We start from the raw sequence: 23,862 nt of genomic DNA, 5'->3' as shown, positions 1-23,862 counted from the left end.
CCCAACCTCACTCAACAAAGGAGAGGGGAACTCAACATCAGTAATCAGTCTAAGACATGATAATTTGTATTCACTCTAGGAACGGAGGGTTGGCAAATGTGGGGTGGGGTGAGGGGGGCAGAAGGATTGTGGGGCCAGGTGAGTGGAAGAAAGGGAAGAGGAATGATCAATTTATAGACGTGACTGAGTCAACCCAGCAGTATTTATTCGGGGCAAAGCCCTGTGCTAGTCGTTTATTAATGCCACGGTGAGCAGGATCCATGAGGGGGTCCCTGCCGCCAAGGAGCCAGGAATATCAGGTGACCTAGGAAGCACACAAGCCAACAAAACGCGTGCAGAGGCCATGAAGGAAATTCGAGAAAAACGGCAACCGACATTAATTCGGGGCGATTCGGTATGCCAGGGGCAGTCACAAAGATGACCACCCAGGACAGGTAACGTGTGCCCTGTCAGGTGGTGCGCCCGGGCGGGGTCCCCGAGCTCGGCCTCCCCCGAGAGCACCGCTGCCCGAGGCTCCGGAGAGACCGGACGGGAGTGCAGGTTCAGCGGGCGCCCTCCTGGGGGCGGGGGCCGAACAAAGAGCCTTGCGTGGGAGGCGGAGGCGTGCGAGTGGGCCTCGGGGGACCAGGCGAGCCTGGGCGGGAACCGGCGTGGGCAAGAGCGCGGGACTGGGAGGCCAGGGAAGTCACCGCCGCAGTCGCCGCTCTCCGGGCTTCTGGCGTGGACAGCCGGGGTCCGGCAAGTCTCTCCCGCCCCCTGGCCACTGTGGCTTCTCAGAGGTCCTTCATTGCCTCACGCCTCTGACAGCTTCGTACTTGGAAAAGCCGCTCTGACCCCCGCGCGCCGTGGCGTGCGGCACGGCTGGCCGGCGGGCGGCCCGGACCCCGCTGCCGCCTCAGCCCCGCCGTCCCCCGGCAGCGCCGGGCCGCGGGGGGACGGCGGGGGCGGGGCCGGGCGCACCTGCCCGGCGCGGCGGCTGCGCGGACCGACGTCCCCCCCGCCCCTCCACGACGCCCGCCGAGTGTTTACGTGGAGACGAAGATGGCGGCGGCGGCGACGGCGCCGGCCGTGCGGCCCGGGACGAGCCGCCAGTGAGCGCAGAGGCTGCTCGCGCCGCGCCGGGCCTGCTCGCTGGGCCGCGGAGCTCGCCGCCCCACCTCCGCCTGAACCGACCTTTCCTGTCTCCCCCAAACCCCGCCCGCTGCTCCGCCGCCTTCGCGCAGAGGCCATGGAGGACGAGGAGCGACAGAAGAAGCTGGAGGCCGGCAAAGCGAAGGTAGGAGAGGCGGCGGCAGCCGGGCCCGGGGAGGGAGGCGGCGGCCGGGCAGCGTGGGAGGGGGCCGGGGGGCGAGGTGCGGCGGCTCCGCGTTTCCCCCTCGCCCCTCTTCCCGATAGGGGTAAAGCCCGGCGCCCCCTCCTCGCCGCCGAGCGAACGGCGTGGCTCCTTGCTCGTAAATGCCCAGCTCGAACCCGCCCTTCACAGGGCTGCCGTCGGCTGGCATTTAATTGCTCCCGAATCCCCAGCCTTTCACTTTCTTCGGGGGGTGTTCTGGGTGGTGCAGGCGTGGTGCTGCCCGGCGAGCAGAGCCAGGCTTCTCCTTCCTTTGGGGGGGATTGGCGCGCGGCCCGCCTCTCTGGCACGCTGGCACTCCGGGGCGTGTGTGACTGGCCTGTGACAGCTGCCTGGGCCGTGGCTCGAGTGTGCCACGGTGCCAGCTGTGAGCTTGGCCGCAGGGGCGTTGACAGCAGCGTGCCTTTGTATGTCTGTCTGCGGAGGTCTTTGTCGCGGCACCGAGGCTCTCCGAATGGAACCTCTGGGAACCCAGAGGCTCTGTGTTCCAAGTGACACCTATAGAATCCCTGCTTTGAGGACTTTCGTTGCCATCTGTGTAGCTCCGGTGAGCCCCTGTTTTGTGTGTGTGCACGCGCGCTCGCACGAAAAAGCCTGGAAAGCAAACAATACAAAATCGCGCACAGGTGTCATTCGTTGGGCTTCATGAAAAACTTGACACGAGATGCATTGAATAACGTATTTCTTTTAAACATTGCGTGTTTGACGGGTCTTCTGGTTGGCCCCAAAGGACTCCTTCTTCTTTACAACGAAATGACCTTTTATAGGTTATCTGCTAATCTCTGTAGAGGTAATTGTCAGCAATCATACCTGGACCGCGGTTAAATGATAGTGTAGTTAACTGTTTCTCCTCCCCGCCTTCCCTCCCCTTCCCCCACGTAAACAAAGGAAACCGGGGCCCTGGCTTCAGTCCTCCAGGAAGGGCCAGCTGCAGAGGTGCAGCAGGAGGACGTCCTCTACCCAGGTGTATCTGTGACTGCGTGTGTAACGTAGCTGCTATACGGTGGGCTTTCCAGGAAGCTCCCTCCGCCCGAGGTCCAGGCTCACAGGTGGACTTTTAGAATCTGTAAATGGAGGGAAGGGGGCACCTTCCAGAGCCCCCAGATTGCTTACATTACACAAACCCCGTGTGTCCAATGAGGGAGGTTAGCTGTGTGCTCCCTTCCAGAAGCACTGAAGTTCTAATCTGTCTGGCTTGGGAATTTTCACTGCTTGCCCCCAAAAATGTCTTTCCTAAAAACATGTGAAGCAGTCCCATGAAAAGTGATTTACTTTGGATCACGATAGAGGATTTAATTAAATAGTTGTAAGTAGTTGATTTGGCAAAATGGAGTTCTGTATGCTCTAGCGGTGTGTGTGTGTGTGTGTGTGTGTGTTTCAAAATTCTACCACTGGAGTAACTTGTATTTCACAAGTTTATCTTCTGGAGTTAAGCCTGCTTTTTCCAGTGAGAAATAAATCTGTGAAACTTACAAGGCAGGATATGTTTGGGGCCACATTAGCTCTGCAATAAAAATACTGAAATAAGTCTTGAGAGATGATATGAAGAGAATGGCTTTCTAAGATGTATAAATGCAATGGAATATTATGTAGCCATTAATGTTATGAAGACTAACAGCATGGAAGATAGAATGAAAGTGACATCATCAAAAATAGTCTATAAATTATTTCCTTTATATATAAGCAAGTGTTTTTAGTTAGGACTGAAAAACATTGGGTTCTAAATGTAGTCATTCAGCACAAGCCATCTTGAACTCCCTTATTATGCCAGGGGCTGGGGATATAGAGGTGGTGACAATCTTTCTTTCAGGTTAGATTGCAGTGTACCCTAGCATGATACCTATCGATGAATGCTAAATGAATAAAGAGCAGAATGACTAATGAGTTGTTAATGGGTGAAACTTTACTAGTATGGTTGTAATTTAGTAACAGTAGGGGCCAGCGCTGTGGCATAGTGGGTAAAGTCGCTGCCTGCCCTGACGACATCCCATACGGGCACGGGTTCGGGTCCTGGCTGTTCCACTTCCGATCCAGCTCTCTGCTATGGCCTGGGAAGGCAGTAGAAGTTGGCCCAAGTCCTTGAACTCCTGCACCTTCATGGGAGACCTGGAAGAAGCTTCTGTCTCCTGGCTTCAGATCGGCACAGCTCTGGTAGTTGGCGGCCATCTGGGGAGTGAACCAGCATATGGAAGACCTCTTTCTCCCCCGTTCCCCCGCCTCTGCTTCATAAGTAGCAATAATCTAGAATTCTCATAATTAAAAGATTTCATTGCTGGCATCAGAAACCACTTAGAATTTTCAGTTTCCAAAATTTGTTGAGAGATTAGATTCTTCAAATGTCTCATTCATTCATTAGATTTACATATTGCATTTGGTAATGTTTTTATCTCATCTTTTTTAAAGATTTGTTTATTTGAAAGGCAGAGTTATATATAGAGAGAAAGAAACAGAGACCTTCCATCTGCTGGTTCACTCCCCCAAATGACCACAATGGCTAGGCTGAAGCCAGGAGTCTGAAACTCCATCCAGGTCTCCCATGTTGGTGACAGGAACCCAAGCACTTGGGTCATCTTCTGCTGTTTCCCAGGTGCATTAACAGGGAGTTGGATCAGAAGTGGAGCAGCCAGGACTCAAACTGGTGCTTATATGGGATGCCAGCGTTGCAAGCGGCAGTTTAACCTACTGTATCACAGTACTAGCCCTGATAATACAGTTGTTTAAAAGATTTATTTATTTATTTGAAAGGCAGAGTTACATAGAAAGAGAAATCTTCCAACTATTGGTTCCCTTCCCAAACAGCCACAGTGGCCAGAAAGAAGCTTCTTCTGGGTCTCCTATGTGGGTGCAGGGGCCCAAGCACTTGGGCCATCTTCCTCTGCTTTCCTAGATGCATTAGGTGGCTTAACCCCTGCACCATAGTACTGGCCCCAGATAATTTAGTTTTTAGTTTTTTTTTTCCCCAAAGAGAGGTCTTCCATCTGCTGGTTCACTGCCCTGGTGGCCGCAATGGCTGGAGCTGGGCCATTCTGAAGCCAGGAGCCAGGAGCCTCTTCCCAGTCTCCCATGCAGGTGCAGGGGCCCAAGGACCTGGGCCATCTTCTACTGCTATCCCAGGCCATAGCACAGAGCTGGATCAGAAGTGGAGCAGCAGGGACTAGAACCGGCACCCATATGGGATGCCGGCTCTTCAGGCCAGGGCATTAACCCGCTGCGCCACAGCTGCCGGCCCCTATAATTTAGTTTAGTTTTTTTTTTTTTTGACAGGCAGTGGACAGTGAGAGAGAGACAGAGAGAAAGGTCTTCCTTTTTGCCGTTGGTTCATCCTCCAATGGCTGCCGCGGCCGGTGCACTATGGCCGGCACACCGCGCTGATCCCAAGGCAGGAGCCAGGTGCTTCTCCTGGTCTCCCATGCGGGTGCAGGGCCCAAGGACTTGGGCCATCCTCCACTGCACTCCTGGGCCACAGCAGAGAGCTGGCCTGAAAGAGGAGCAACCGGGACAGAATCCAGCGCCCCGACCGGGACTAGAACCTGGTGTGCCGGCGCCGCAAGGCGGAGGATTAGCCTATTGAGCCGCGGCGCTGGCCCATATAATTTAGTTTTAAAGCCATAACTTTTATTTTATTTTATTTATTTTTTTAAAGATGTATTTATTTTTTTTATTAAACTTTTATTTAATGAATATAAATTTCCAAAATATAGCTTATGGGTTACAATGGCTTCCCCCCTCCCATAACTTCCCTCCCGCCCGCAACCCTCCCCTTTCCCACTCCCTTTCCCCTTCCATTCATGTAAAGATTCATTTTCAATTCTCTTTGTATACAGAAGATCAGTTTAGTGTATATTAGGTAAAGATTTCAACATTTTGCCCATAAAGCAACATCGAGTGAAAAAACTACCATTGGATTACTAATTATAGCATTAAATAGCAATGTACAGCACATTAAAGACAGAGATCCTACATAATTTTTTTTTAATTAATTAATTTTCTATGCCATTTCCATTTTAACACCAGGTTGTTTTTTTTTTTTTTTCATTTCCAATTCTCTTTATATACAGTAGATCAATTCAGTATATAATTAGCAAAGACCTCATCAGTCTGCGCCCTCACAGAAACGCAAAGTATAAAAATACTGTTTCAGTACCAGTCATAACATCACTTGGCTTTAGACGACACATTAGGGACAAATCCCACATGGGGTGTAAGTACACAGTGACTCCTGTTGCTGACTTTACAATTTGACACTCCTGTTCATGGCGTCAGTAATCTCCCTAGGCTCTAGTCATGAGTTGCCAGGGCTATGGAAGCCTTTAGAGTTCGCTGACTTTGATCTTATTCCGATAGGGTCATACTCAAAGTGGAGGTTCTCTCCCCCCTTCGGAGAAGGGTACCTCCTTCTTTGACGGCCCCGTTCTTTCCACTGGGATCTCACTCACAGAGATCATTCATTTAGGTCTTTTTTTTTTTTTTTTCCCATGATATCTTGGCTTTCCATGCCTGCTATACTCTCATGGGCTCTTCAGCCAGATCTGAATGCCTTGAGGGCTGATTCTGAGGCCAGAGTGTTGTTTAGGACATCTGCCATCCTATGAGTCTGTAAAGCCATAACTTTTAAATATTTTTCTTGGTAATTGGTAAGCTTTTCATAGAAAAATTTTCTTTGTATCTAGACCTTATAAACAATCATTTTGAGTTAGGAAAATGTTCATAAATATACCAAGTTAAAAAGTTACAAGATGATACATATTTATAGTGTGTTTTTAAAAAATATACCAAGATAGAAATTGTGACTATATCTGGGTGGTGGTTATAGGCAATATTAATTTTCTTTACTTTTTTTATTTTCAAATTCCTTAAAATTGTGTATTAATTGGGAAAAACATTCAAATGATATTTTTAAAAATAAGAAAGGCCTATAAAAATCAACATTATGAAAATCAATATTATGTTTATGTGACCATTAAAAAGAACAGAAAATGAGGACAGATTAGCTAGGTTCTGGGGGCAAGTGTTTTGGCCTGGTAGATAAGACACTAGTGAAGATGCTTGCCTCCCACTTCAGAGTACCTGGGTTTGAGCCCTGGCCCTGGCCCCGGCCCCTGCTCCTGACTCTAGCTTCCTGCTAATGCAGACTCTGGGAGACAGTGGTAATGACTCAAGTAATTGGGTTCCTGCTACCCATGAGGGAGAACTGGATTGAGTTATTAACTCCTGACCTGGGGCCCAGATGAGGTGTGAACCAGAAGATGGAAAATCAGTCTCTTCACCAAAAAGAAAGAAAAAAAAAAGTTTTCTGCTTTAGTATAGTCTAGTACTGCCTGTATGGTTTACTTGGGGTTCTGTATTATTAGAAATTTGCAGGTCTCCTTTTTGTTTTTGTTATTTTCCTTCCTTCTTGCTGTCAATTCTCATTGCTATGGAGAAACTAATTTTTTGCCTCCTTCTCATGTGCTTCCCTGGTTTGCTGTTTTAGATGTGCTGTGACTAAAGAACCTAGAACTGAGGTTTATAGGATGGCTGGTAACAAATCAAGTGCCAGTGGAGCTAGTGAGTGGGCTTATGTGGCAGTTGAGTTTTTCTGCTGCTTGGTGGTTTTTCAGTTTGCAAAAGATCCTCAGGTGGGTCCTCAGTATTGATGTTGGAAGAAGCCTGACCCATGGAAATGTAAGATGTGGCTGCGTTATTAAGTAAATATTGTCTGAACTGGACTAACCCCATTTACAACATGCTGACTGCCATCTTTGTGTTGAACCAGATCTGTATCCTGTCTCCACCTCAGATGACTTCACTTTTTTCCCAAGTAAAATTGTTATGTATTAATTATAAGAAAATTGCAATATTACAAATTAGAGAACAATTTTGTATTTATTATAAAATTATTACTCAGATTCTCATTAGGTATACTTTTTAAAGTTCTAATGTAGCAGAATCGATCAGAAAGTTTTATACCAATTATTTTTCATTTTATGTAATCAGTATTTAGTTATTAAAATTATTACCTGTTGCATTCAGTATCTTGTAAGAATATGATTTTTGTTTTTCTAACAGAATTTTCAGTTTGAAGAGTAGGGCCCATTGCATGTAGAAGAGGAAAGCAAGGTGTACTTGATAGACAAAGTTAGTTACAGTGTTAAATTATTCTTTGCATAGTTCAGATAGATTGCTGGAGACTAAGAAAGTTGTTCCTCCCTCTTTGTTTTCAACTTTATATTTTGACAGAGCTTACTTAGCTTTCGAACTGGAAGCAGCAGTTTTATATCTTCATCAACATTTATTGCAACACTGGTGCATTCCTTGATTTAAAACTAACGCTTGACCCTGAGGCTTTGCTGAAGCAAACCAGGGTGTTTAGAGAGCTGATGACAGAGGAAAGAATGGTCTTGAAGTATGATTGAATGGAGGTGTCACAGGCGAATCCCAGAAATGACAGGAACTGGGACACAGAAGTGACAAGGTCCAGTGAGGAGGCAGCTTTGCTTAAAAACCGTGTTTGTCCCACTGTTGTCCCATTGGATGTGTCCTGTGTCTTCACTTCCTCTCTTCCAGGCACTGTCATTTAACTTTCAGTTTTGCTGGCAGGCACCCCAGATTTCCTAGTTAAATGATAGCAAGGGAAGAGAGGAAGTGAAAATGATAGGACACAGACAAGGAGCTGGAAAGTGACCAGAGGGGGACAAACATTGTTTTAAAGCAAAAATATATCATTTTTAGAAATAAAAAAGTATTGAACTGTGATGACAGGATATTTATTTGTTAGAGGCTACTGGTTATGGAAAAGTAAGTGAATTTCCTCTAATATAGCAACTAGAGAAGGGTCCCATGATAAAATGTTAAACATTCAGTGATAAAGGACATTCTTTATATTCATTTCTCAATACAGTCCCATGAAAATTAAAATTAGGCATCTTATTTAATTGGTTAGCATCCTTTTGAAAACCTTAATTTGGAAAAGCTACAGAATTACTAAAAGTTTACTTTTAAAGGTTCTTTTGTGTCTTATGTGAGAGAGAGAAAAAGGGAGGGAGGGAGAGAGTATAGAATTTATAATACTGCTTTTTGACCTGGTAGAAAAAGGCACAAAAACTTTGGAGACGTTTGTATGCTTGTTTGTTCAAACAGCATCTGAACTCCTACAACTACGACTATGGATTTTTAGTTAGCAAGCATTTGTTTAAGTGATCATAAATTCTGTGTCTGATTGTGGGACTAATCCTGTCACAGTACATGCATCTCAGCAGGTGTTTTGAAGGATAGATGAAATAACAATTGAAAACTTATTGGGTTCTTATGCTGCTACATAAAAAGAACCTATAGTTATTTTGAAATTGAATTGAAACTCACTTAACAAAAATTAAGCATTTTAAAGCAGACAGTTCAGTGGCATAACAAAGTTATGCAACCACCACTTCTATCTAGTTCTAAAACATTTTTATCATTGCAGAGTGAAACCCTTGGTTAAACAGATAACCTTGGTTCCCTCCTCCTCCAGCTGCTAGCAACTTCCAGTTTGCTTTCTGTGTCTGTGGGTTTACCTGTTGACGATTTTTCATGTAAATGGAATCATGCATAGTGTTTTTTAGGGTTCATCTGTGTTGTAGCATATATAAATACTTCATTCCCTCCTAGGTCTGAATAAGAATTCATTGTTTGTACACCACAGTTTGCTTATCCATTTATCCATTGGTGAACATTTGGTTATTTTCAACCTTTTCACTATTATGAATAGTGCTGATGTGAACATTTGTATACAGATATTTTAGTACTAGTTTTTATTTCTCTTTGGTACATATCCCTAGGAGTGAAATCACCGCATCATGTGGTGAGTCTGTTTAATTTTTTGAGGAATTGCTAACCTGTTTTCCCATAGTGGCTGTACAATTTTACATTCCCAAAAGCAGTGTAGAGGGCTCTGTTTTCTCCATATCCTTACAAACACTTGTGTTGTGCAGTTGTTGTTATAGCCATCCTGATAGGTATGAAGTGTCTTGTGGTTTTGATTTGCATTTTCCTAATGATGAAATGAGATCGAGCAGCTTTTTTCATGTTCTTGTTGGCCATTTGTAGATCTTCTTGTTCTAGTTATTTTTTGACATTTTAATTGGGTTAATACCTACTTTTATATAATATTAATGTATTATATGTACATATACACATGGAGAAAGAACATGAGTGTGATGCCAAGAGGGGAGCAGATAGATGCACACAGCCAGGCAGATTATCTTTCATCCTGATTTGTTTAACCTTCTGGACTCTGCCAAAATTTAAACTGTTGTTTCCCCTTTGCATAATAGGTTCTGGGTGAGCTGATTAGATAAAGATGCTAAAGTTTGATCTCTTTGTGGGTCAGAGTCATTCCATTCCATGGCCACCTGTTTTACAAGTGCATACAGTTGGTCAAAGGGGCACCTGTTGGGGTTTTGGCTTGATCTCTATCAATCCATACCCACTGTGAAGGAAAAATGACTTAGTTTTTCGTAACAAAAAGGCCTGTCATTTTTGTAAGTGAACACAATAGATCTGTGAGGATATTTCACCAAAGCAACATATTTTTGTTGTCGTATGTGACATCTTTTACTTTTTATGATAGTCACCATCAAACTACACCTTAATGGATACTTAATGCCCTCCTAGAAAAACTGCTTAAGGTGTTGGTTGATTTGGACATGGCATTTAACAACATCCCGAAACTTAGCATTGATTCAGGAGTATTTTTACCTGGGTTACCAGTAAACTTCAAAAAGTACATGGAAAATGGAATTAAAAGGTAAGTTTATTTTTGGTTCAAAAATTTGAAACCCATGAATATGAGGGACTTCAGAAAGTTCATGGGATATGTGTATTATGAAAAAAACTATGCATAGATTTCAATTTTTTTTTGCACCAAAATAAAGTTATCTTTTAACTCCATTTTCCATGAACTTTTTGAAATCCCCTTGTCTCTGTTTAAATCTGTAGATGCTTTTGTGCTGTGTAAAATTCCTTTCTCCTCTTTGTTCATGAACAATGTAATGTTTGTTTTTTGTTTCTATCAGGGTTATGATCTCTGGTCTCTGTTCACTGAGGTTTTTATGTGGAATGAGAGTTTCTCTGCCAGTCTAAAGAACTTTTATTTCCTCTTTCAAGAAATCATTTTTTAAAACCCCCAAAGTTATGACTATTCAGATCCACTTAAACTTTTTAAGCCCTAATTTATAAAGATTTAAATGTATAAATGGTGTTGATTGAATAGGTTCCCTGATTCACATTTCTCTGAAAAACTAAGAATATAAAATCTGTGCTCTCTTTATTTCTTGGCACTGAACACTACGGATTCCTTGTTGTTTTACTAAGGATCCTCATTGTGGGCTCTGTGCTTAGGCTGCCTTAATTCCTCAGGGGTCTCAGTTCTGTTCAGGTTCGCACTGTCTTATTGTTTCCTCAGGGAAGATAGGAACAGGGACCAATTATAACTTCAATATTAGTTCCCTCTTTATATGAAAAATCAGACTTAGTGTATGAGCCAGATGTGAGGAGTTGCAGTGACTGTGGGGTGTGATCTCAGTTAATTCCCATGCCATTTATATTCTGTTGACTATCCGTGTTGATTTCTTGAGAATCAAATAAATTAATAGATATTCTAAAGGGCAGAGTATGAGCAAATGTGTAAAGATATTAATATCTACTGGAAGTTTGTGTATAAAATAATTGATTTGGGCTGAAGGTTATAGAAACCTTTTTTTTCTTTCCATTGCATTTTAGAAATACTGTTTTTGGTGTGAAACATTTTGTTTTTATCCAAACTTATATTTTAATTAGCACAAATTCCTTTCATAAATATGAGCATTTCTAATGAGTTCCCGTTGGCAAGAAAGCTCTCACTTTTCCACTCCAAACAACCAATAGCAATTTTTGTCATAGCACCTGTTGAGAAAAAGAAAATTTGTTTTATAGTGATAATATGTATTTTTTATAAATGTGTAAAATGAAATAAGCAATTTTAATAGATTTCAGGATTTTCATGTTATGAAACAAGAGTCCTACTATACTTCCTTTTCTGTAGTCACATGGCTGCTCTCTCGGTTATCAGATTCATTGTTGAGGTGTCACAGTGATTGGGTTATGTAACTCATATTATCTAACAGCCCCAAAGCAAGAATAGCGGTGCTGGCAATTCAGCTATTTGGCAAGAAGCAATAAAGAGCTTCCATCAACTGAAAAGATGACAGTACTTAATAAAAGATTGTGGAGTTTGATACTATTTGTGGTTTCAGGCATCCAAACGGGTCTCGGAGCTATCCCGCATGGATATGGCAGGCAATGACTTTGTAAAGCTATAAGCAAGGTGTAACAAGAGGTGAGACTTGAGAAAGAGGCCACGCCTCTGTCTTGGAGACAGAGTTAAGGAGGTGGAGTTCACTCACATTTGGATGTGGTTGTCCATCAGTTTTTAAGCTGGGGAGTAATGTGGTTATATAGGTTTGCATTTTAGATCTGTGTGGCATTAATATGTTTATATAGGTTTACATTTCAGACAGATCCGTTTGGCAGTTGTGTGGATAGGTTAAGGACTAACCTTGTGGGAGGTTATTGAAGTGGTACAGGTGAGAGTGAGGTAGGAATGAAAATGGAGAAAAATCAAGAGGTTTAGAAGGTAAAATGGGTAGAGTTTGGTGGTTACAGAAGATTAGTGCTACCACTGAGAGAGGTACTACAGGGAGAGGAGCAGTTTCAGTTGCTGATCCTGGACAAGACTGTGGAATCAGTTTTGGATAAATGGTATTGAAAGTTCCTTATGAGACATTTGAGTGGAATTTTTCAATTTTTTTAAAAATAATAATTGTAGTGATTAAGGGATTAGACTATACCATATAGACTGTCTTGGATTAGTCCTGGCTCTGCTACTTATAGGTTGTAGGACTTTAGGACATTATTTAACCTTGCTGTGCCTGTCCCTCATCTGAAAAATGAGAACAGTAACAGTACTGGCACTTGAGGGTGTTATGAAGATTCAGCTAATGAGCGTAGCACCCTTAGAACATTGTCAGACTATGTAAAATGTTCAAGAATTGTTAGCCATTATAGTGGAGCATAGAGGATTAAACTAGAGTGGAAAATTAGATTGGAGAAATAAGGCTAGGATCAGATAATGAGTTGTGTCATTTAAGGTAATATGAATTTTATCCTGAAAATAGCAGAAAACTATTAAAGAATGTGATTTATCATGTTTAACCTTTAAAAAGGTTGTCTTTAAAAAAAAAAAATCACATTCAAGTAGGTATACTGCCACCAGGTGGCAGTTACATGTTATTGCTTTACAAATAAAACAGTAAAGCCATTATTTCTTTTTTCTTTTTTTTTTTTAAGATTTATTTTTATTTACTTATTTGAAAGAGTTACACAGAGAAATGAAAAGCAGAGAGAGAGAGGTCTTCCATCCAATGGTTCACTCCCCAGATGGCCACAACTGCTGGAGCTGCGCCGATCTGAAACCAGGAGCTTCCTCTGGGTCTCCCATGTGGGTGCAGGGGCCCAAGGGCTTGGGCCACCTTTTACTGCTTTTCCAGGCCATAACAGAGAGCTGGATTGGAAGTGGAGCAGCCGGGTCTTGAACCAGCGCCCATGTGGGATGCCGGCGCTTCAGGCCAGGGTGTTAACCCGCTGTGCCACAGTGCCAGCCCCATTATTTTCTAAATTCTACCAAAACAACGAAATCGGAAAGATGGGGTGGATGTTTAGCCTAGCAGTTAAGACACTAGTTGTTATGCCCCCATCCCACATTGGAGTGCCTGGGTTCGATACTTGTCTCCTGTCCTGACTCCTGCTAATGCAGACCCAGTAAGGCAGCAGCAGTGACAGGTAATTCAGTTCCTGCCAACCATGTGGGAGTCCTAGATGGAATTTCTGGCTTCCAGATTTGGCTCTGCCCGATCTCTGCCATCATGGGCATTTGAGGAATGAAATGAAGGATGGGAGTTCCCTCCCCCCACTTCCTGTCTTTCCTTTTCTCTCCCTCTGATAGAAGCAATATAATTCTGGTAGAGCTCTTTTGTCCCTCCCCCCTGCAAAAAAAAAAAAAAAGTTTTTTTGTTTTTTTTTTTCTTGTCAGATAGAGTTAGACAGTGTGAGAGAGAGAAAGGTCTTCCTTCCATTGGTTCACCCCCCCCCCCCCCCCAAATGGCTGCTATGGCCAGAGCTACACCGATCCAAAGCCAGGAGCCAGGTGCTTCTTCCTGGTCTCCCATGCGGGTGAGGGGCCCAATCACTTGGGCCATCCTCCACTGCCCTCCTGGGCCACAGCAGAGAGCTGGACTGGAAGAGGAGCAACCGGGACTAGAACCCAGTGCCCATATGGGATGCCAGCGCCACAGGCAGAAGATTAACCTACTGAGCCATGGCGCTGGCCCAAAAGTTTTGTTTTTAAAAATGCTAGAGTGCCGGTGCTGTGGTGTAGCAGGTAAAGCTACCGCCTGCAGTGCCAGCTTCCCATGTGGGTGCCAGTTCGAGTCCCAGTTCTGTTCTCTGCTATGGCCTGGGAAAGCAGTAGACAGTGGACCAAGTCCCTGGGCCCCTGTACCCTCGTTGGAGACCTGGGAGAAGCTCCTGGTTTCAGATAGGTTCAGTTCTGGCCCTTGAGGCCATTTGGGGAGTGAACCAGCAGATGGAAGATTTATGTCTGTCTGTGTGTTTGTCTCTCTCTGCCTCTCTGTAACTCTTTCAAATAAATACATCTTTAAAAAAACAAACAAGACCTTGAGGTTAGTTAAGTGAAGGAGAAAAAAGAGAGGGTTATTATACAGTTGGAAAGATTCAGAGGAAGGGTAGAGAGAAGAGTGATTGGGCCTCATGGAAGCTAAGAAGCCATTAGAAGAAATTGATATTTTTGCCTCCATTTCTTCTCTTGCTTTCACAAAATATTATTCTTTTTTTATAGACTGGCTTCCTTTACCTACACATCACTTTGTGCATGATCAAAAATTATGGAATGAGTCCCCAAGTCTGTTCTATCCAGTGGAGTTGTTTCCCATCAAATACACTTTAAAAAGAAAGGGGGGGGGGTGGCGCTGTGGCATAGCAGGTAAAGCCACCACCTGCAGTGCCAGCATCTCATATGGGCATCAGTTCTAGTCCCGGCTGCTCTACTTCCAATTCAGCTCTCTGCTTTGGCTTGGGAAAGCAGTAGAGGATGGCCCAAGTCCTTGGGCCCCTGCAGCAGTGTGGGAGATCCGGAGAAAGCTCCTGGCTTTAGATCAGTACAGCTCTGACCATTGTAGCTTGTTGGAGTGAACCAGTAGATGGAATATCTATATCTATATCTATATCTATATCTATATCTATATATACACATACATACACACACACACACCTCTTCTCTCTCTGTGTAACTCTTTCATATAAATAAATGAATTTTTTTAAAAAAGGAAAGAAAAATTATATAAATAGTGGCACAAGACTACTTACAGAGTAAGCACCTAGCTGCACAGCTCCCAAATTTTGCTGCATGTTAGAGACACTTGAAAGACTTTAAAAATTTTGAGCCAGGCCTCACTTTTTTTTTAGATTTATTTTGTTTGAGAGCGGGAAGGAGGGAGAGAGGGAAAGAGCTAGCAAGCAAGCGTGAGCTCTTCCATCCGCTGGTTCACTCTCAAATGGCCTCAAGGCTGGAGCTGGGCTGATCCAAAGCCAGGAGCCGGGAACTTCTGGGTCTCCCACGTGGTTGCAAGGGCCCAAGTATTTGGGCCATCTTCTACTGCTTTCTGAGGCATATTAGTAAGGAGCTGGTCTGGAAGTGGGGCAACTGGAACTCAAAACAGTGCCCACATAGGATTCTGGCGCTGCAGGCAGTGGCTTACCCTACTATGCCACAGCCACAGCGCCGGGTGGCCTCACTATTTTTAAAGCTCCTCAGTGAGCCATATTAAAGTGCAGGGCCCACTAACATAGCCACTCTGTGATTCTGCAACACTGAGTGAGTGTGTGTCATGACCTCTTACGAGGCAGCAGCCACTTTACTTGGTGTGCAGATGAAGAAGCAAGAATAATTTATTGCTAGAAGGAAAAAGGGCTTACTGGATTCAGGGATGTCTTGTCTGCAGCACGTCTAGAGGGGTGATCCTGTAAACTGTCTTTTGTAGTGATTTTGGGAGTATCTGTACATTTTTATGATTATTGTATCATGCAGTGATTTTACAATCCTTTTATAAGATTTCTCTCCCATGCTGTCTTTTTGGACAGCTTTCCTAGATCTTTGTTTCCTGATTCCAGGGAAGAATCTAATTGGCTTACCATTCTTCTCAGCAAAGAGTTAGAGGAGAGGCAGAAGCATTAGGCGTGGCATAAGCTGTGAGGACTGGCTTGTTCCCTCTGAAGAAAGCTCTACATACTTTAAAGTATATTTAACACTTACATATTTAAATGTTCCACTTAGGAAAGAATATATATGAAAGATACATAGAAGATACAAAGATTAATTATAAAAAGCACACTCTGTCACTTAGGTTAAGAAACAAATGTATAAATACCTCTGAAACCTTTCCCCATCCAATCTCACCCCATGTGTACATAAACAATTTGTTAGTTTTCCTTGATTTGAACATTTTCTTTTAAAGACTTATTTATTTATTTATTTGAAAGGCAAAGTTACAGAGAGTCAGAGGGAGAGACAGAGAGGAGCACGTCCATCAGCTGGTTCACTCCCCAAATGGCCGCAACAGCCAGAGCTGGACTGACTCAGCCAGAAGCCCTGAGTCTTCTAGGTCTCCCATATGGGTGCAGTGGCCCAAGGACTCTGGCCATCTTCTGCTGCTTTCCCAAGCTCATTAGCAGGGAGCTGGATTGGCAGTGGAGCGGCTGGGACCCTACCTGGTGCCCATAAGCTTTACCTGCTATACCATAGCACTGGCTCCTCTAGATTTGAACTTAATGATGTCATCCTGTATGTGGTCTTCAGTGATGACTTTTTGTTCAGTGTCATGTAGAGCATAGTATTTCAGTATCAGGATCTGTTTTCCTGCAATGATAGTTTCCATTTTCTTTGCTGTTACAAACACACTGTCACTGTGTTAATTTTTGTTTATCTTCTCATGTACAGCATGTACCCAGGGTTTAGAGATGTGCAGAGTTTGGGATCCCATGATTCCACAGTCCTTGAGAAGTGGCATGTATGTTGGAAATGAGGTAGGAAGAGGAACTGAGGTAAAAGACAAACTGATATGTATGTGTTTATTATGTGCCTGATTTTATCACCTAAGTGATCCCTGGCATTATGGACCATTGAACTGACCAGTTGTAACAGTTCTTTTATTTTCTGTTACTATTTCCTGCAAAAACTGTATGTATATCGGAAGAAATCAATTATAACCCAAGATTATAAGCGAACTAGCCTCTGATGGTAAACTGGCATGTGTTTATTCTGCCGAGAGAGGATGTCTGTTACAGAGATGTGCTTTAGGGATCCTCCTTCATGTAAACCCTGCAGGGTTATTTTTGTTTATTTTTAATGATGATGAATTTTATAATAGGCCAAACTAGATAAGGTTATGGGCAAAGTGCCCCCCTCACTATCCAGCATTAGCAATAACTAAGGTGACAGAGAAATGAAGCAGAAGTGGCAATATCCGAATAGTGCTTGTCTGTCTTTGGGGATGAGGTTTCTGGTGGGTGTGTGGGTATAATATATACTTTAAAAGTATGTGGCATTAACATGAGGCCCTTAATAACTTTATCAGTGAATGTCCTTACATACCTGGAGAGGGAGGTAGTGAGTACCTTGCAAAGACGACAGTCACCATGGTCTGATTGTTTCACGGTTTGTTGTTTATTCTTTGCTTCCTGTATAAGTATATTTTTAAACTCCACTTGCATCACATTCTGTATGCAATTTTGTTTTCTTTTTTATCCAGCTTTATGTTGAAAACATTTCTGCACATTAGTTTTTTTGAAAGCATCATTTTTTAAATTTTATTTTATTATTATTATTATTTTTTTTGACAGACAGAGTGGACAGTGAGAGAGAGAGAGAGACAGAGAGAAAGGTCTTCCTTTTTGCCATTGGTTCACCCTCCAATGGCTGCCGCGGTAGGCGCGCTGCGGCCGGCGCACTGCGCTGATCCGATGGCAGGAGCCAGGTGCTTCTCCTGGTCTCCCATGGGGTGCAGGGCCCAAGCACTTGGGCCATCCTCCACTGTACTCCCTGGCCACAGCAGAGAGCTGGCCTGGAAGAGGGGCAACTGGGACAGAATCCGGCGCCCCGACCGGGACTAGAACCCTGTGTGCCGGCGCCGCAAGGTGGAGGATTAGCCTAGTGAGCCGCGGCGCCGGCGAAAGCATCATTTTTGACAATTACATAATATTACGTTGCATGATTGTGTAGTAATATAACCATGGGCCTGTTCCATCGTCTTAATTTCTTTTTCTTTTTTTTTTTTAAAGGAACTGTGCAGGTACTCTGTGCTGAGGAATAATGCCTCTTTTCTGTGAAGTAACTTTTTTTCTTTTACTTAAGAAGTATTTATTGAGAGTCTGTGTAGAACCACTGTTCTAGACTTAGAGTTCATGGGCTTTGGTTTTGATTAAAAATCACTGCTCTCCTAGAGCTGAGCTTCCAGTTACTTGTTCTTGAACAACAATGATAGAACTCCATTAATTAATAACGTAATGAATACTTAGAAGTGACGCATTCTAAACACTGTAGTGGAATAATTGCACTTTTTATTCTGTGTCATCTTTATTTGCTCATTGACTTGTTCTTTTGAAAAACTAAGAATCAGCTTTTCGTATGGTAGAATTCTAGGTTTTCTCCTTTATAATTGGGGTTAAGGAGAAGAGAAAGGAAGGGGAATGATTGAAAAAATTTCTCAAACACTCTAAAAACTGGCAGAACCTCAAACTATCCTTAATGTGTCTCCTCATTGTACAGTTAACTGAATTGGGCCAAGAGTAAGTGGCTTGTCCAGTGTCACAGCCAGTTTATTAGAGTCTTTGTGTTCCAAACAGTCTCTATTATGTGTAATCTGTATTCTTTTTGAAATTCAACAAATATTTTTGTCCATTGTCTGCCAGGCCAAGAAAACAATAAAATAGGCAATTTTAAGATGGTTCCTTAAGCTGCAGACATGAAGGTGTTACAAAAACTATGTTTAAAAAAAAAAAATGTTGCGTTGAATGAGATGATAGGATGTAAGTGGTCTTGTAGCTCAGCGATGTAGAATCCTGTGGTGTTTCCCACCCGCAGGTCCATTTGGTGGTGCTGTTTTATGATATCACTGGAGATTACGCTTCAGCACATCCTTGAAGTGCTGCTTTTGTCTTCGTAGCTTTCAGTTGCCCTGCTTCAGCTCTTTGTGCGTACCACCCTCAGGTGGACTGTTGTGATCTTTTTGTTTCCAGAGTTAGGTTGCTGCAGTTTTGTTGTAGTAGTTTATCATTCACTAAGGAATAATAAAAAGGTTTGAAGGCAGCACTGACCAGTACAGATAGTCACCATAATTAGAATTAATTAGTATTTCTTAAATTTTCCACAGTAAAAACATAGAAAATAGCTCTACTTAGACCTATTTTTGTACACCGGAGACTAGGAAACACATTTAAAAATATTTTGTAACATGATCTTTGGGAAAGTTTATGGTGTTACGTTTGGTTTTATTTTCTCTCCAGTTTTGTCAAAATAAAAGTTCTTGTCAGCTTAGTGGTTTCATTTGTTCATATCTTTAAAGTTAATGTTCCAGGATTGTAGTGAGAAATGAAAGGAAGAGAGCTGAGAGTGTACAGAAGACGCAGATTGGTAGAATTGAAAAAGTTGGGTTTGAGGTCGGATATTGTTCTATTTTGCTAATTACTGATTATGATCTTGGGTAATTTATTCATATTCATCTCAGATCATACCTTTTTTTTTAAAGATTTAATTATTTAAAAGGAAGAGTTATAATAAGAGACACATCTTCCATCTGCTGATTCATTCCTCAAATAGTCACAACTGCCAAGGCGAGGCCAGGTTGAAGCCAGGAGCCAGGAACTCCATCTGGGTCTCCCCTGTGAGTGTAGGGACCCAAGCTATTAAGCCATCTTCTGCTGCTTTCCCAGGTGCGTTAGCATAGAGCGGGATCAGAAGTAGAGCAGCCAGGACTCAAACCAGTGCCCTTATGAAATGCCAGTGTTGCAGGTGGCAGCTTAACTCACGGCACCACAACACCGTCCCCAGAGCCTGCATTTTTTCCCCCAGTATTTCTTGACCTCTTCCCACATCACCAGTTATTGGATCTCTTAATACCTATACTTCTTGAAGCATTTTTGCAATCGCTTGAAAGGATATACTTTGTTTTTTATGTTTATTTGTTTTTCCTGCATGAATTACAGTCATAGGGGTAAGATTTGTACATGTTTTATCCATCACTACACCTCCTGCCCTAACGTGGCTGGGAACGTGATAGTCAATAAATACTTGTGGGGTAGATGAGTGACTACTTGCTTCCTGACATATACCAAGTTGTTTTCTTCACAGGTAAAAAGCTCTGCAACCACCGGCGCTGTGGTTCACCTAGCTAATCCTCTGCCTGCAGTGCCAGCACCCCGGGTTCTAGTCCCGGTTGGGGCGCCGGATTCTGTCCCGGTTGCCCCTCTTCCCAGTCCAGCTCGCTGCTGTGGCCCGGGAGTGCAATGGAAAATGGCCCAAGTGCTTGGGCCCTGCACCTGCATGGGAGACCAGGAGGAAGCACCTGGCTCCTGGCTTCACATCGGCACAGCACCGGCTGTAGCAGCCATTTGGGGAGTGAACCAACGGAAGGAAGACCTTTCTCTCTCTCTCTCTTTCTCTCTCTCACTAACTCTGCCTGTCAAAAAATAAAAAATAAATAATAAAAAAAAAGCTCTGCAACCATAACTCTTTCTAAAGCCTCCTTTTGGAATTCTGGGACAGGAGACGTTCCCATACCATCTCTTTTAATACATACGTGGGACTGTTGAGTTTATGAAACTGTTCTTTCACCTCATTTATGTCTTACACAATGAGCTAATAGGCTGGCCTAGACTAAAAAGTCCTGTTAAGAACATTCTGTGTATTCTTACTCATGTCTAGCACATGCATGGCACATAGTAAGCACTCATTGAATGTGTAAAGCACTGAAAAAATTCCAATTAGTCATCTTTTGGAGTTCCATTATAGAAACATAGCATCTTTTTACATGTTATATAAATGTATTGTTTTATTGGTAGTGATTTATAAACTTTGAATTTAAGGAATGAATTATTTATGTCATTGATTGATGTCTGGTCAGAATAAGACATTTGCTTGGGATCTGAACCAATTTTGAAAGACACGTGTATATGGACATAATATCATTCCAGTAAATCTTGCAGCTATTTCTGTGACTACATATGTTAACATTTTTATTATTGGCTTCCAAATGACAAACACAGATGGCTGTAGTCTGAATTTTCCGCATGTTTTAGAATAAATGTTTTCTCAGTCATTTAAAGTGCATCATTTCAGTAACAGATGATTACTGAATTGTGTAGGATTTTTTTGCTTACCTGTTAGCTTGCCATTTTTCAGATTGGAAATAAAAATAGTTTGGGGGTAGGCATTTGGCCCAGCAGTTTAGATGCCAATTGTAGCAGATATCACGTATCTGTGCTTAAGTTAAGTCCTGACTCTGCTCTCAGTTACTGTTTCCAGCTACTGTGCACCCTGGGAGGCAGTTGCAATGACTGAAGCTGTTGGGTCCCTGCCACCCTTGTGGGAAGCCTAGTTTGGATTCTTAGCTCCTAGCTTTGGCCTGGCCCAGCCCTGGCCATTGTGGGCATTTGGGTAGTAAACCAGCAGATGGGAGTTTTCCCTCTCTGCCTTTCAAATAAATAAGATTTTTTTTTTTTTTTTTTTTTTTTGGACAGGCAGAGTGGACAGTGAGAGAGAGAGAGAGAGAGAGAGATACAGAGAAAAAGGTCTTCCTTTACCATTGGTTCACACCCCAATGGCCGCTGCAGTCAACGCACTGTGCTGATCTGAAGCCAGGAGCCAGGTGCTTCTCCTGGTCTCCCATGCAGGTGCAGGGCCCAAGCACTCGGGCCATTTTCCATTGCACTCCCGGGCCACAGCAGAGAGCTGGACTGGAAGAGGAGCAACTGGGACAGAATCCGGCGCCCTGACCGGGACTAGAACCCAGTGTGCCGGCGCCACAGGCGGAGGATTAGCCTATTGAGCCACGGCGCCGGCCAATAAATAAGATTTTAAAACAATAAAAAAGCCTAAACAGCTATAAGAAATTGGATGTATGATGTGATCTTGTTCCTACTGTCTTGTTTTTGCACAACAGAGCTCTTACTAAAAAGCTATTATAGGGGCCCGTGTTGGGCATAGCTGTCAAGGTGCCACCTGTGACATCAGCATCCAGTATGGGCACCAGTTCGTGTCATGACTGCTCCACTTCCGATCCAGCTCCCTGGACCTGGGAAAGCAGTGGAAGACGGCCCAAGTGTTTGGGCCCCTGCTACCCACCTGGGAGACTTGGATGAAGCTCCTGGCGTCAGCCTGGACCCAGCAGTGGCCTGTTATGGAGCCAACCAGCTGATGGAAGATCTCTGTCTGTCCCTCTCTAACTCTGACTTTCAAATAAATAAATCTTTGTTTTTTTAAAGAAAAAACTATTGTGCTTTTATTTTTCTAAGAATTTAAGTTTTGTTTTGACTTTGGAGGAAGGAATTTGTACTGAGCGGGATTGTTTTTGTATCTTAATTCATTTAGTAACTAGACAGTTGTTCACTTTAATTCTGAAATGGTGAAACTTTTTGATACAATAGAATTAGATACGCCTGTTATCATCTTAGTTCTTTTAAAGTTATTTCATACTCATAACTTTTCTTTTTCTTTATTTCATAAAAAATAAACTTTTTTAAACTCAACATCTGTTTATTGAGTATTTTTCTAGTCTTTGAATATTTATAGAAGTCAAGAAAAAAAAATCTACCCTCTTGAAGCCTAACTTTTGATGAATTCTTCTGAAAAAAATATGATGTCATATAGTCTTAGGTATTAGGCCTAAAATAATATCTTGATGATTTTATGACCTTATAAGTGATTTATTCTTAGCACTATAATAGGAACATTACACTTTTTAAAAAAGATTTATTTATTTGAAAGGCAGAATTAGGAGGAGAGACAGAGAGAGAGAGCTCTTCCATCTCTGGTTTACTCCCCAAATGGTTGGGGCTGGGCTAGACTGAAGCTGGGAACCTGGAGCTTCTTCTGGGCCTCATACCTGAGAGCAGGGGCACAAGGATTTGCGCCATCCTCCTCTGCTTTCTGTGCACATTAGCAAGGAGCTGAATCAGAAGTGGAGCAGCCGGGTCTTGAACTGGTGCCCATATGGGATATGGCATCACTTAACCTGCGCCACAATGCTGGCCCTAACTTTCCACATTTTATCTCTTTTTTTTTTTTTTTTTTTTTTTTGATAGAGTGGACAGAGACAGAGACAGAGAGAAGGGTCTTCCTTTACCGTTGGTTCACACCCCAATGGCCGCTGTGGCCGGTGCACCGTGCTGATCTGAAGCCAGGAGCCAGGTGCTTCTCCTGGTCTCCCTTGTGGGTGCAGGGCCCAAGCACTTGGGCCATTTTCCATTGCACTCCCGGGCCACAGCAGAGAGCTGGCCTGGAAGAGGAGCAACCGGGACAGAATCCGGTGCCCCAACCGGGACTAGAACCCGGTGTGCCGGCGCCGCAGGCAGAGGATTAGCCTATTGAGCCGTGGTACCGGCCTATCTCTTATCTTTTTAATCTGGATTCATTTAGTAATGATATTATTGTCTCATAACTTTTTAAAATCAAACTTTTTCTAATGCAGAAATTGTTTTTCTCTTGTCATGTGTACAACTGATATTAAATATTAAATATATTAATATATTTAATATAGTATTATATATAATAACTTATATAATGCTATGTAATATATATTGCATGTATTAATATGACCTAACAATTGGAATTTTAAAATATCTTTGCTTCACTCAGCTATATCCTAATATATTTTCTAATGCAAACAACATGGGATTTTAAGAAGTTTCTGAAATTGAATACACACATCAAGACTGTCGTTATTCTTTGGTTTTACATTCCCTCCAAGGAGTCTTTTCTTTTTAAATGATGTGCCTAGACTTCTGATTCTATTTGCAGATAATACATTCAGTAGCATTCCAGTTGGTTTATTTTTAAGAATGAACCTGCCCTCCTCCACAGTAGTATAAATGCATTCCAGCAGCTTAATCCTGTATAAATGGAGGCAACTGGTCTTGCACCTGTTCCTTAAAAGCAGACAAGAGGTAGAATAACGAGGTTATTGCTAAATAACTTGAAAAGAAATTAAATGTGATATAACTTTATATTCTGCAAGACTAGTGATTAGCTAAGAGGTGCTTTAAGGAGTTTGTGGAAAGATGGAATTAAAAGACAATTTTTGATGCAAAAAAAAATTGAAATCCTGCAGTATTATTGTATTATAAGTTTACTGGCCATCTTTGTAATTGACCTAATTAATAGTTGTAGT

At 42.8% G+C, this 23,862-nt stretch overlaps 1 protein-coding gene across 3 annotated transcripts in view; it reads left to right on the top strand.

The window, feature by feature from the left end:
- Positions 1-1,109: 1,109 nt before the first annotated feature.
- Positions 1,110-23,862, top strand: part of AKAP9 (A-kinase anchoring protein 9) — a 160,181-nt gene continuing 137,428 nt past the window's right edge. For all 3 annotated transcript variants that reach the window (XM_062179110.1, XM_062179109.1, XM_062179111.1), the window contains exon 1: positions 1,110-1,276. In XM_062179110.1, the coding sequence (XP_062035094.1) occupies positions 1,229-1,276 (48 nt within the window). In that variant the 5' untranslated portion in view covers positions 1,110-1,228. The remainder of the gene's footprint in view (positions 1,277-23,862) is intronic.

This window comes from Lepus europaeus, chromosome 20, assembly GCF_033115175.1.
Source record: "Lepus europaeus isolate LE1 chromosome 20, mLepTim1.pri, whole genome shotgun sequence".
NCBI lineage: Eukaryota > Metazoa > Chordata > Mammalia > Lagomorpha > Leporidae > Lepus > Lepus europaeus.
This window is presented reverse-complemented; position numbering and strand designations above follow the sequence as displayed.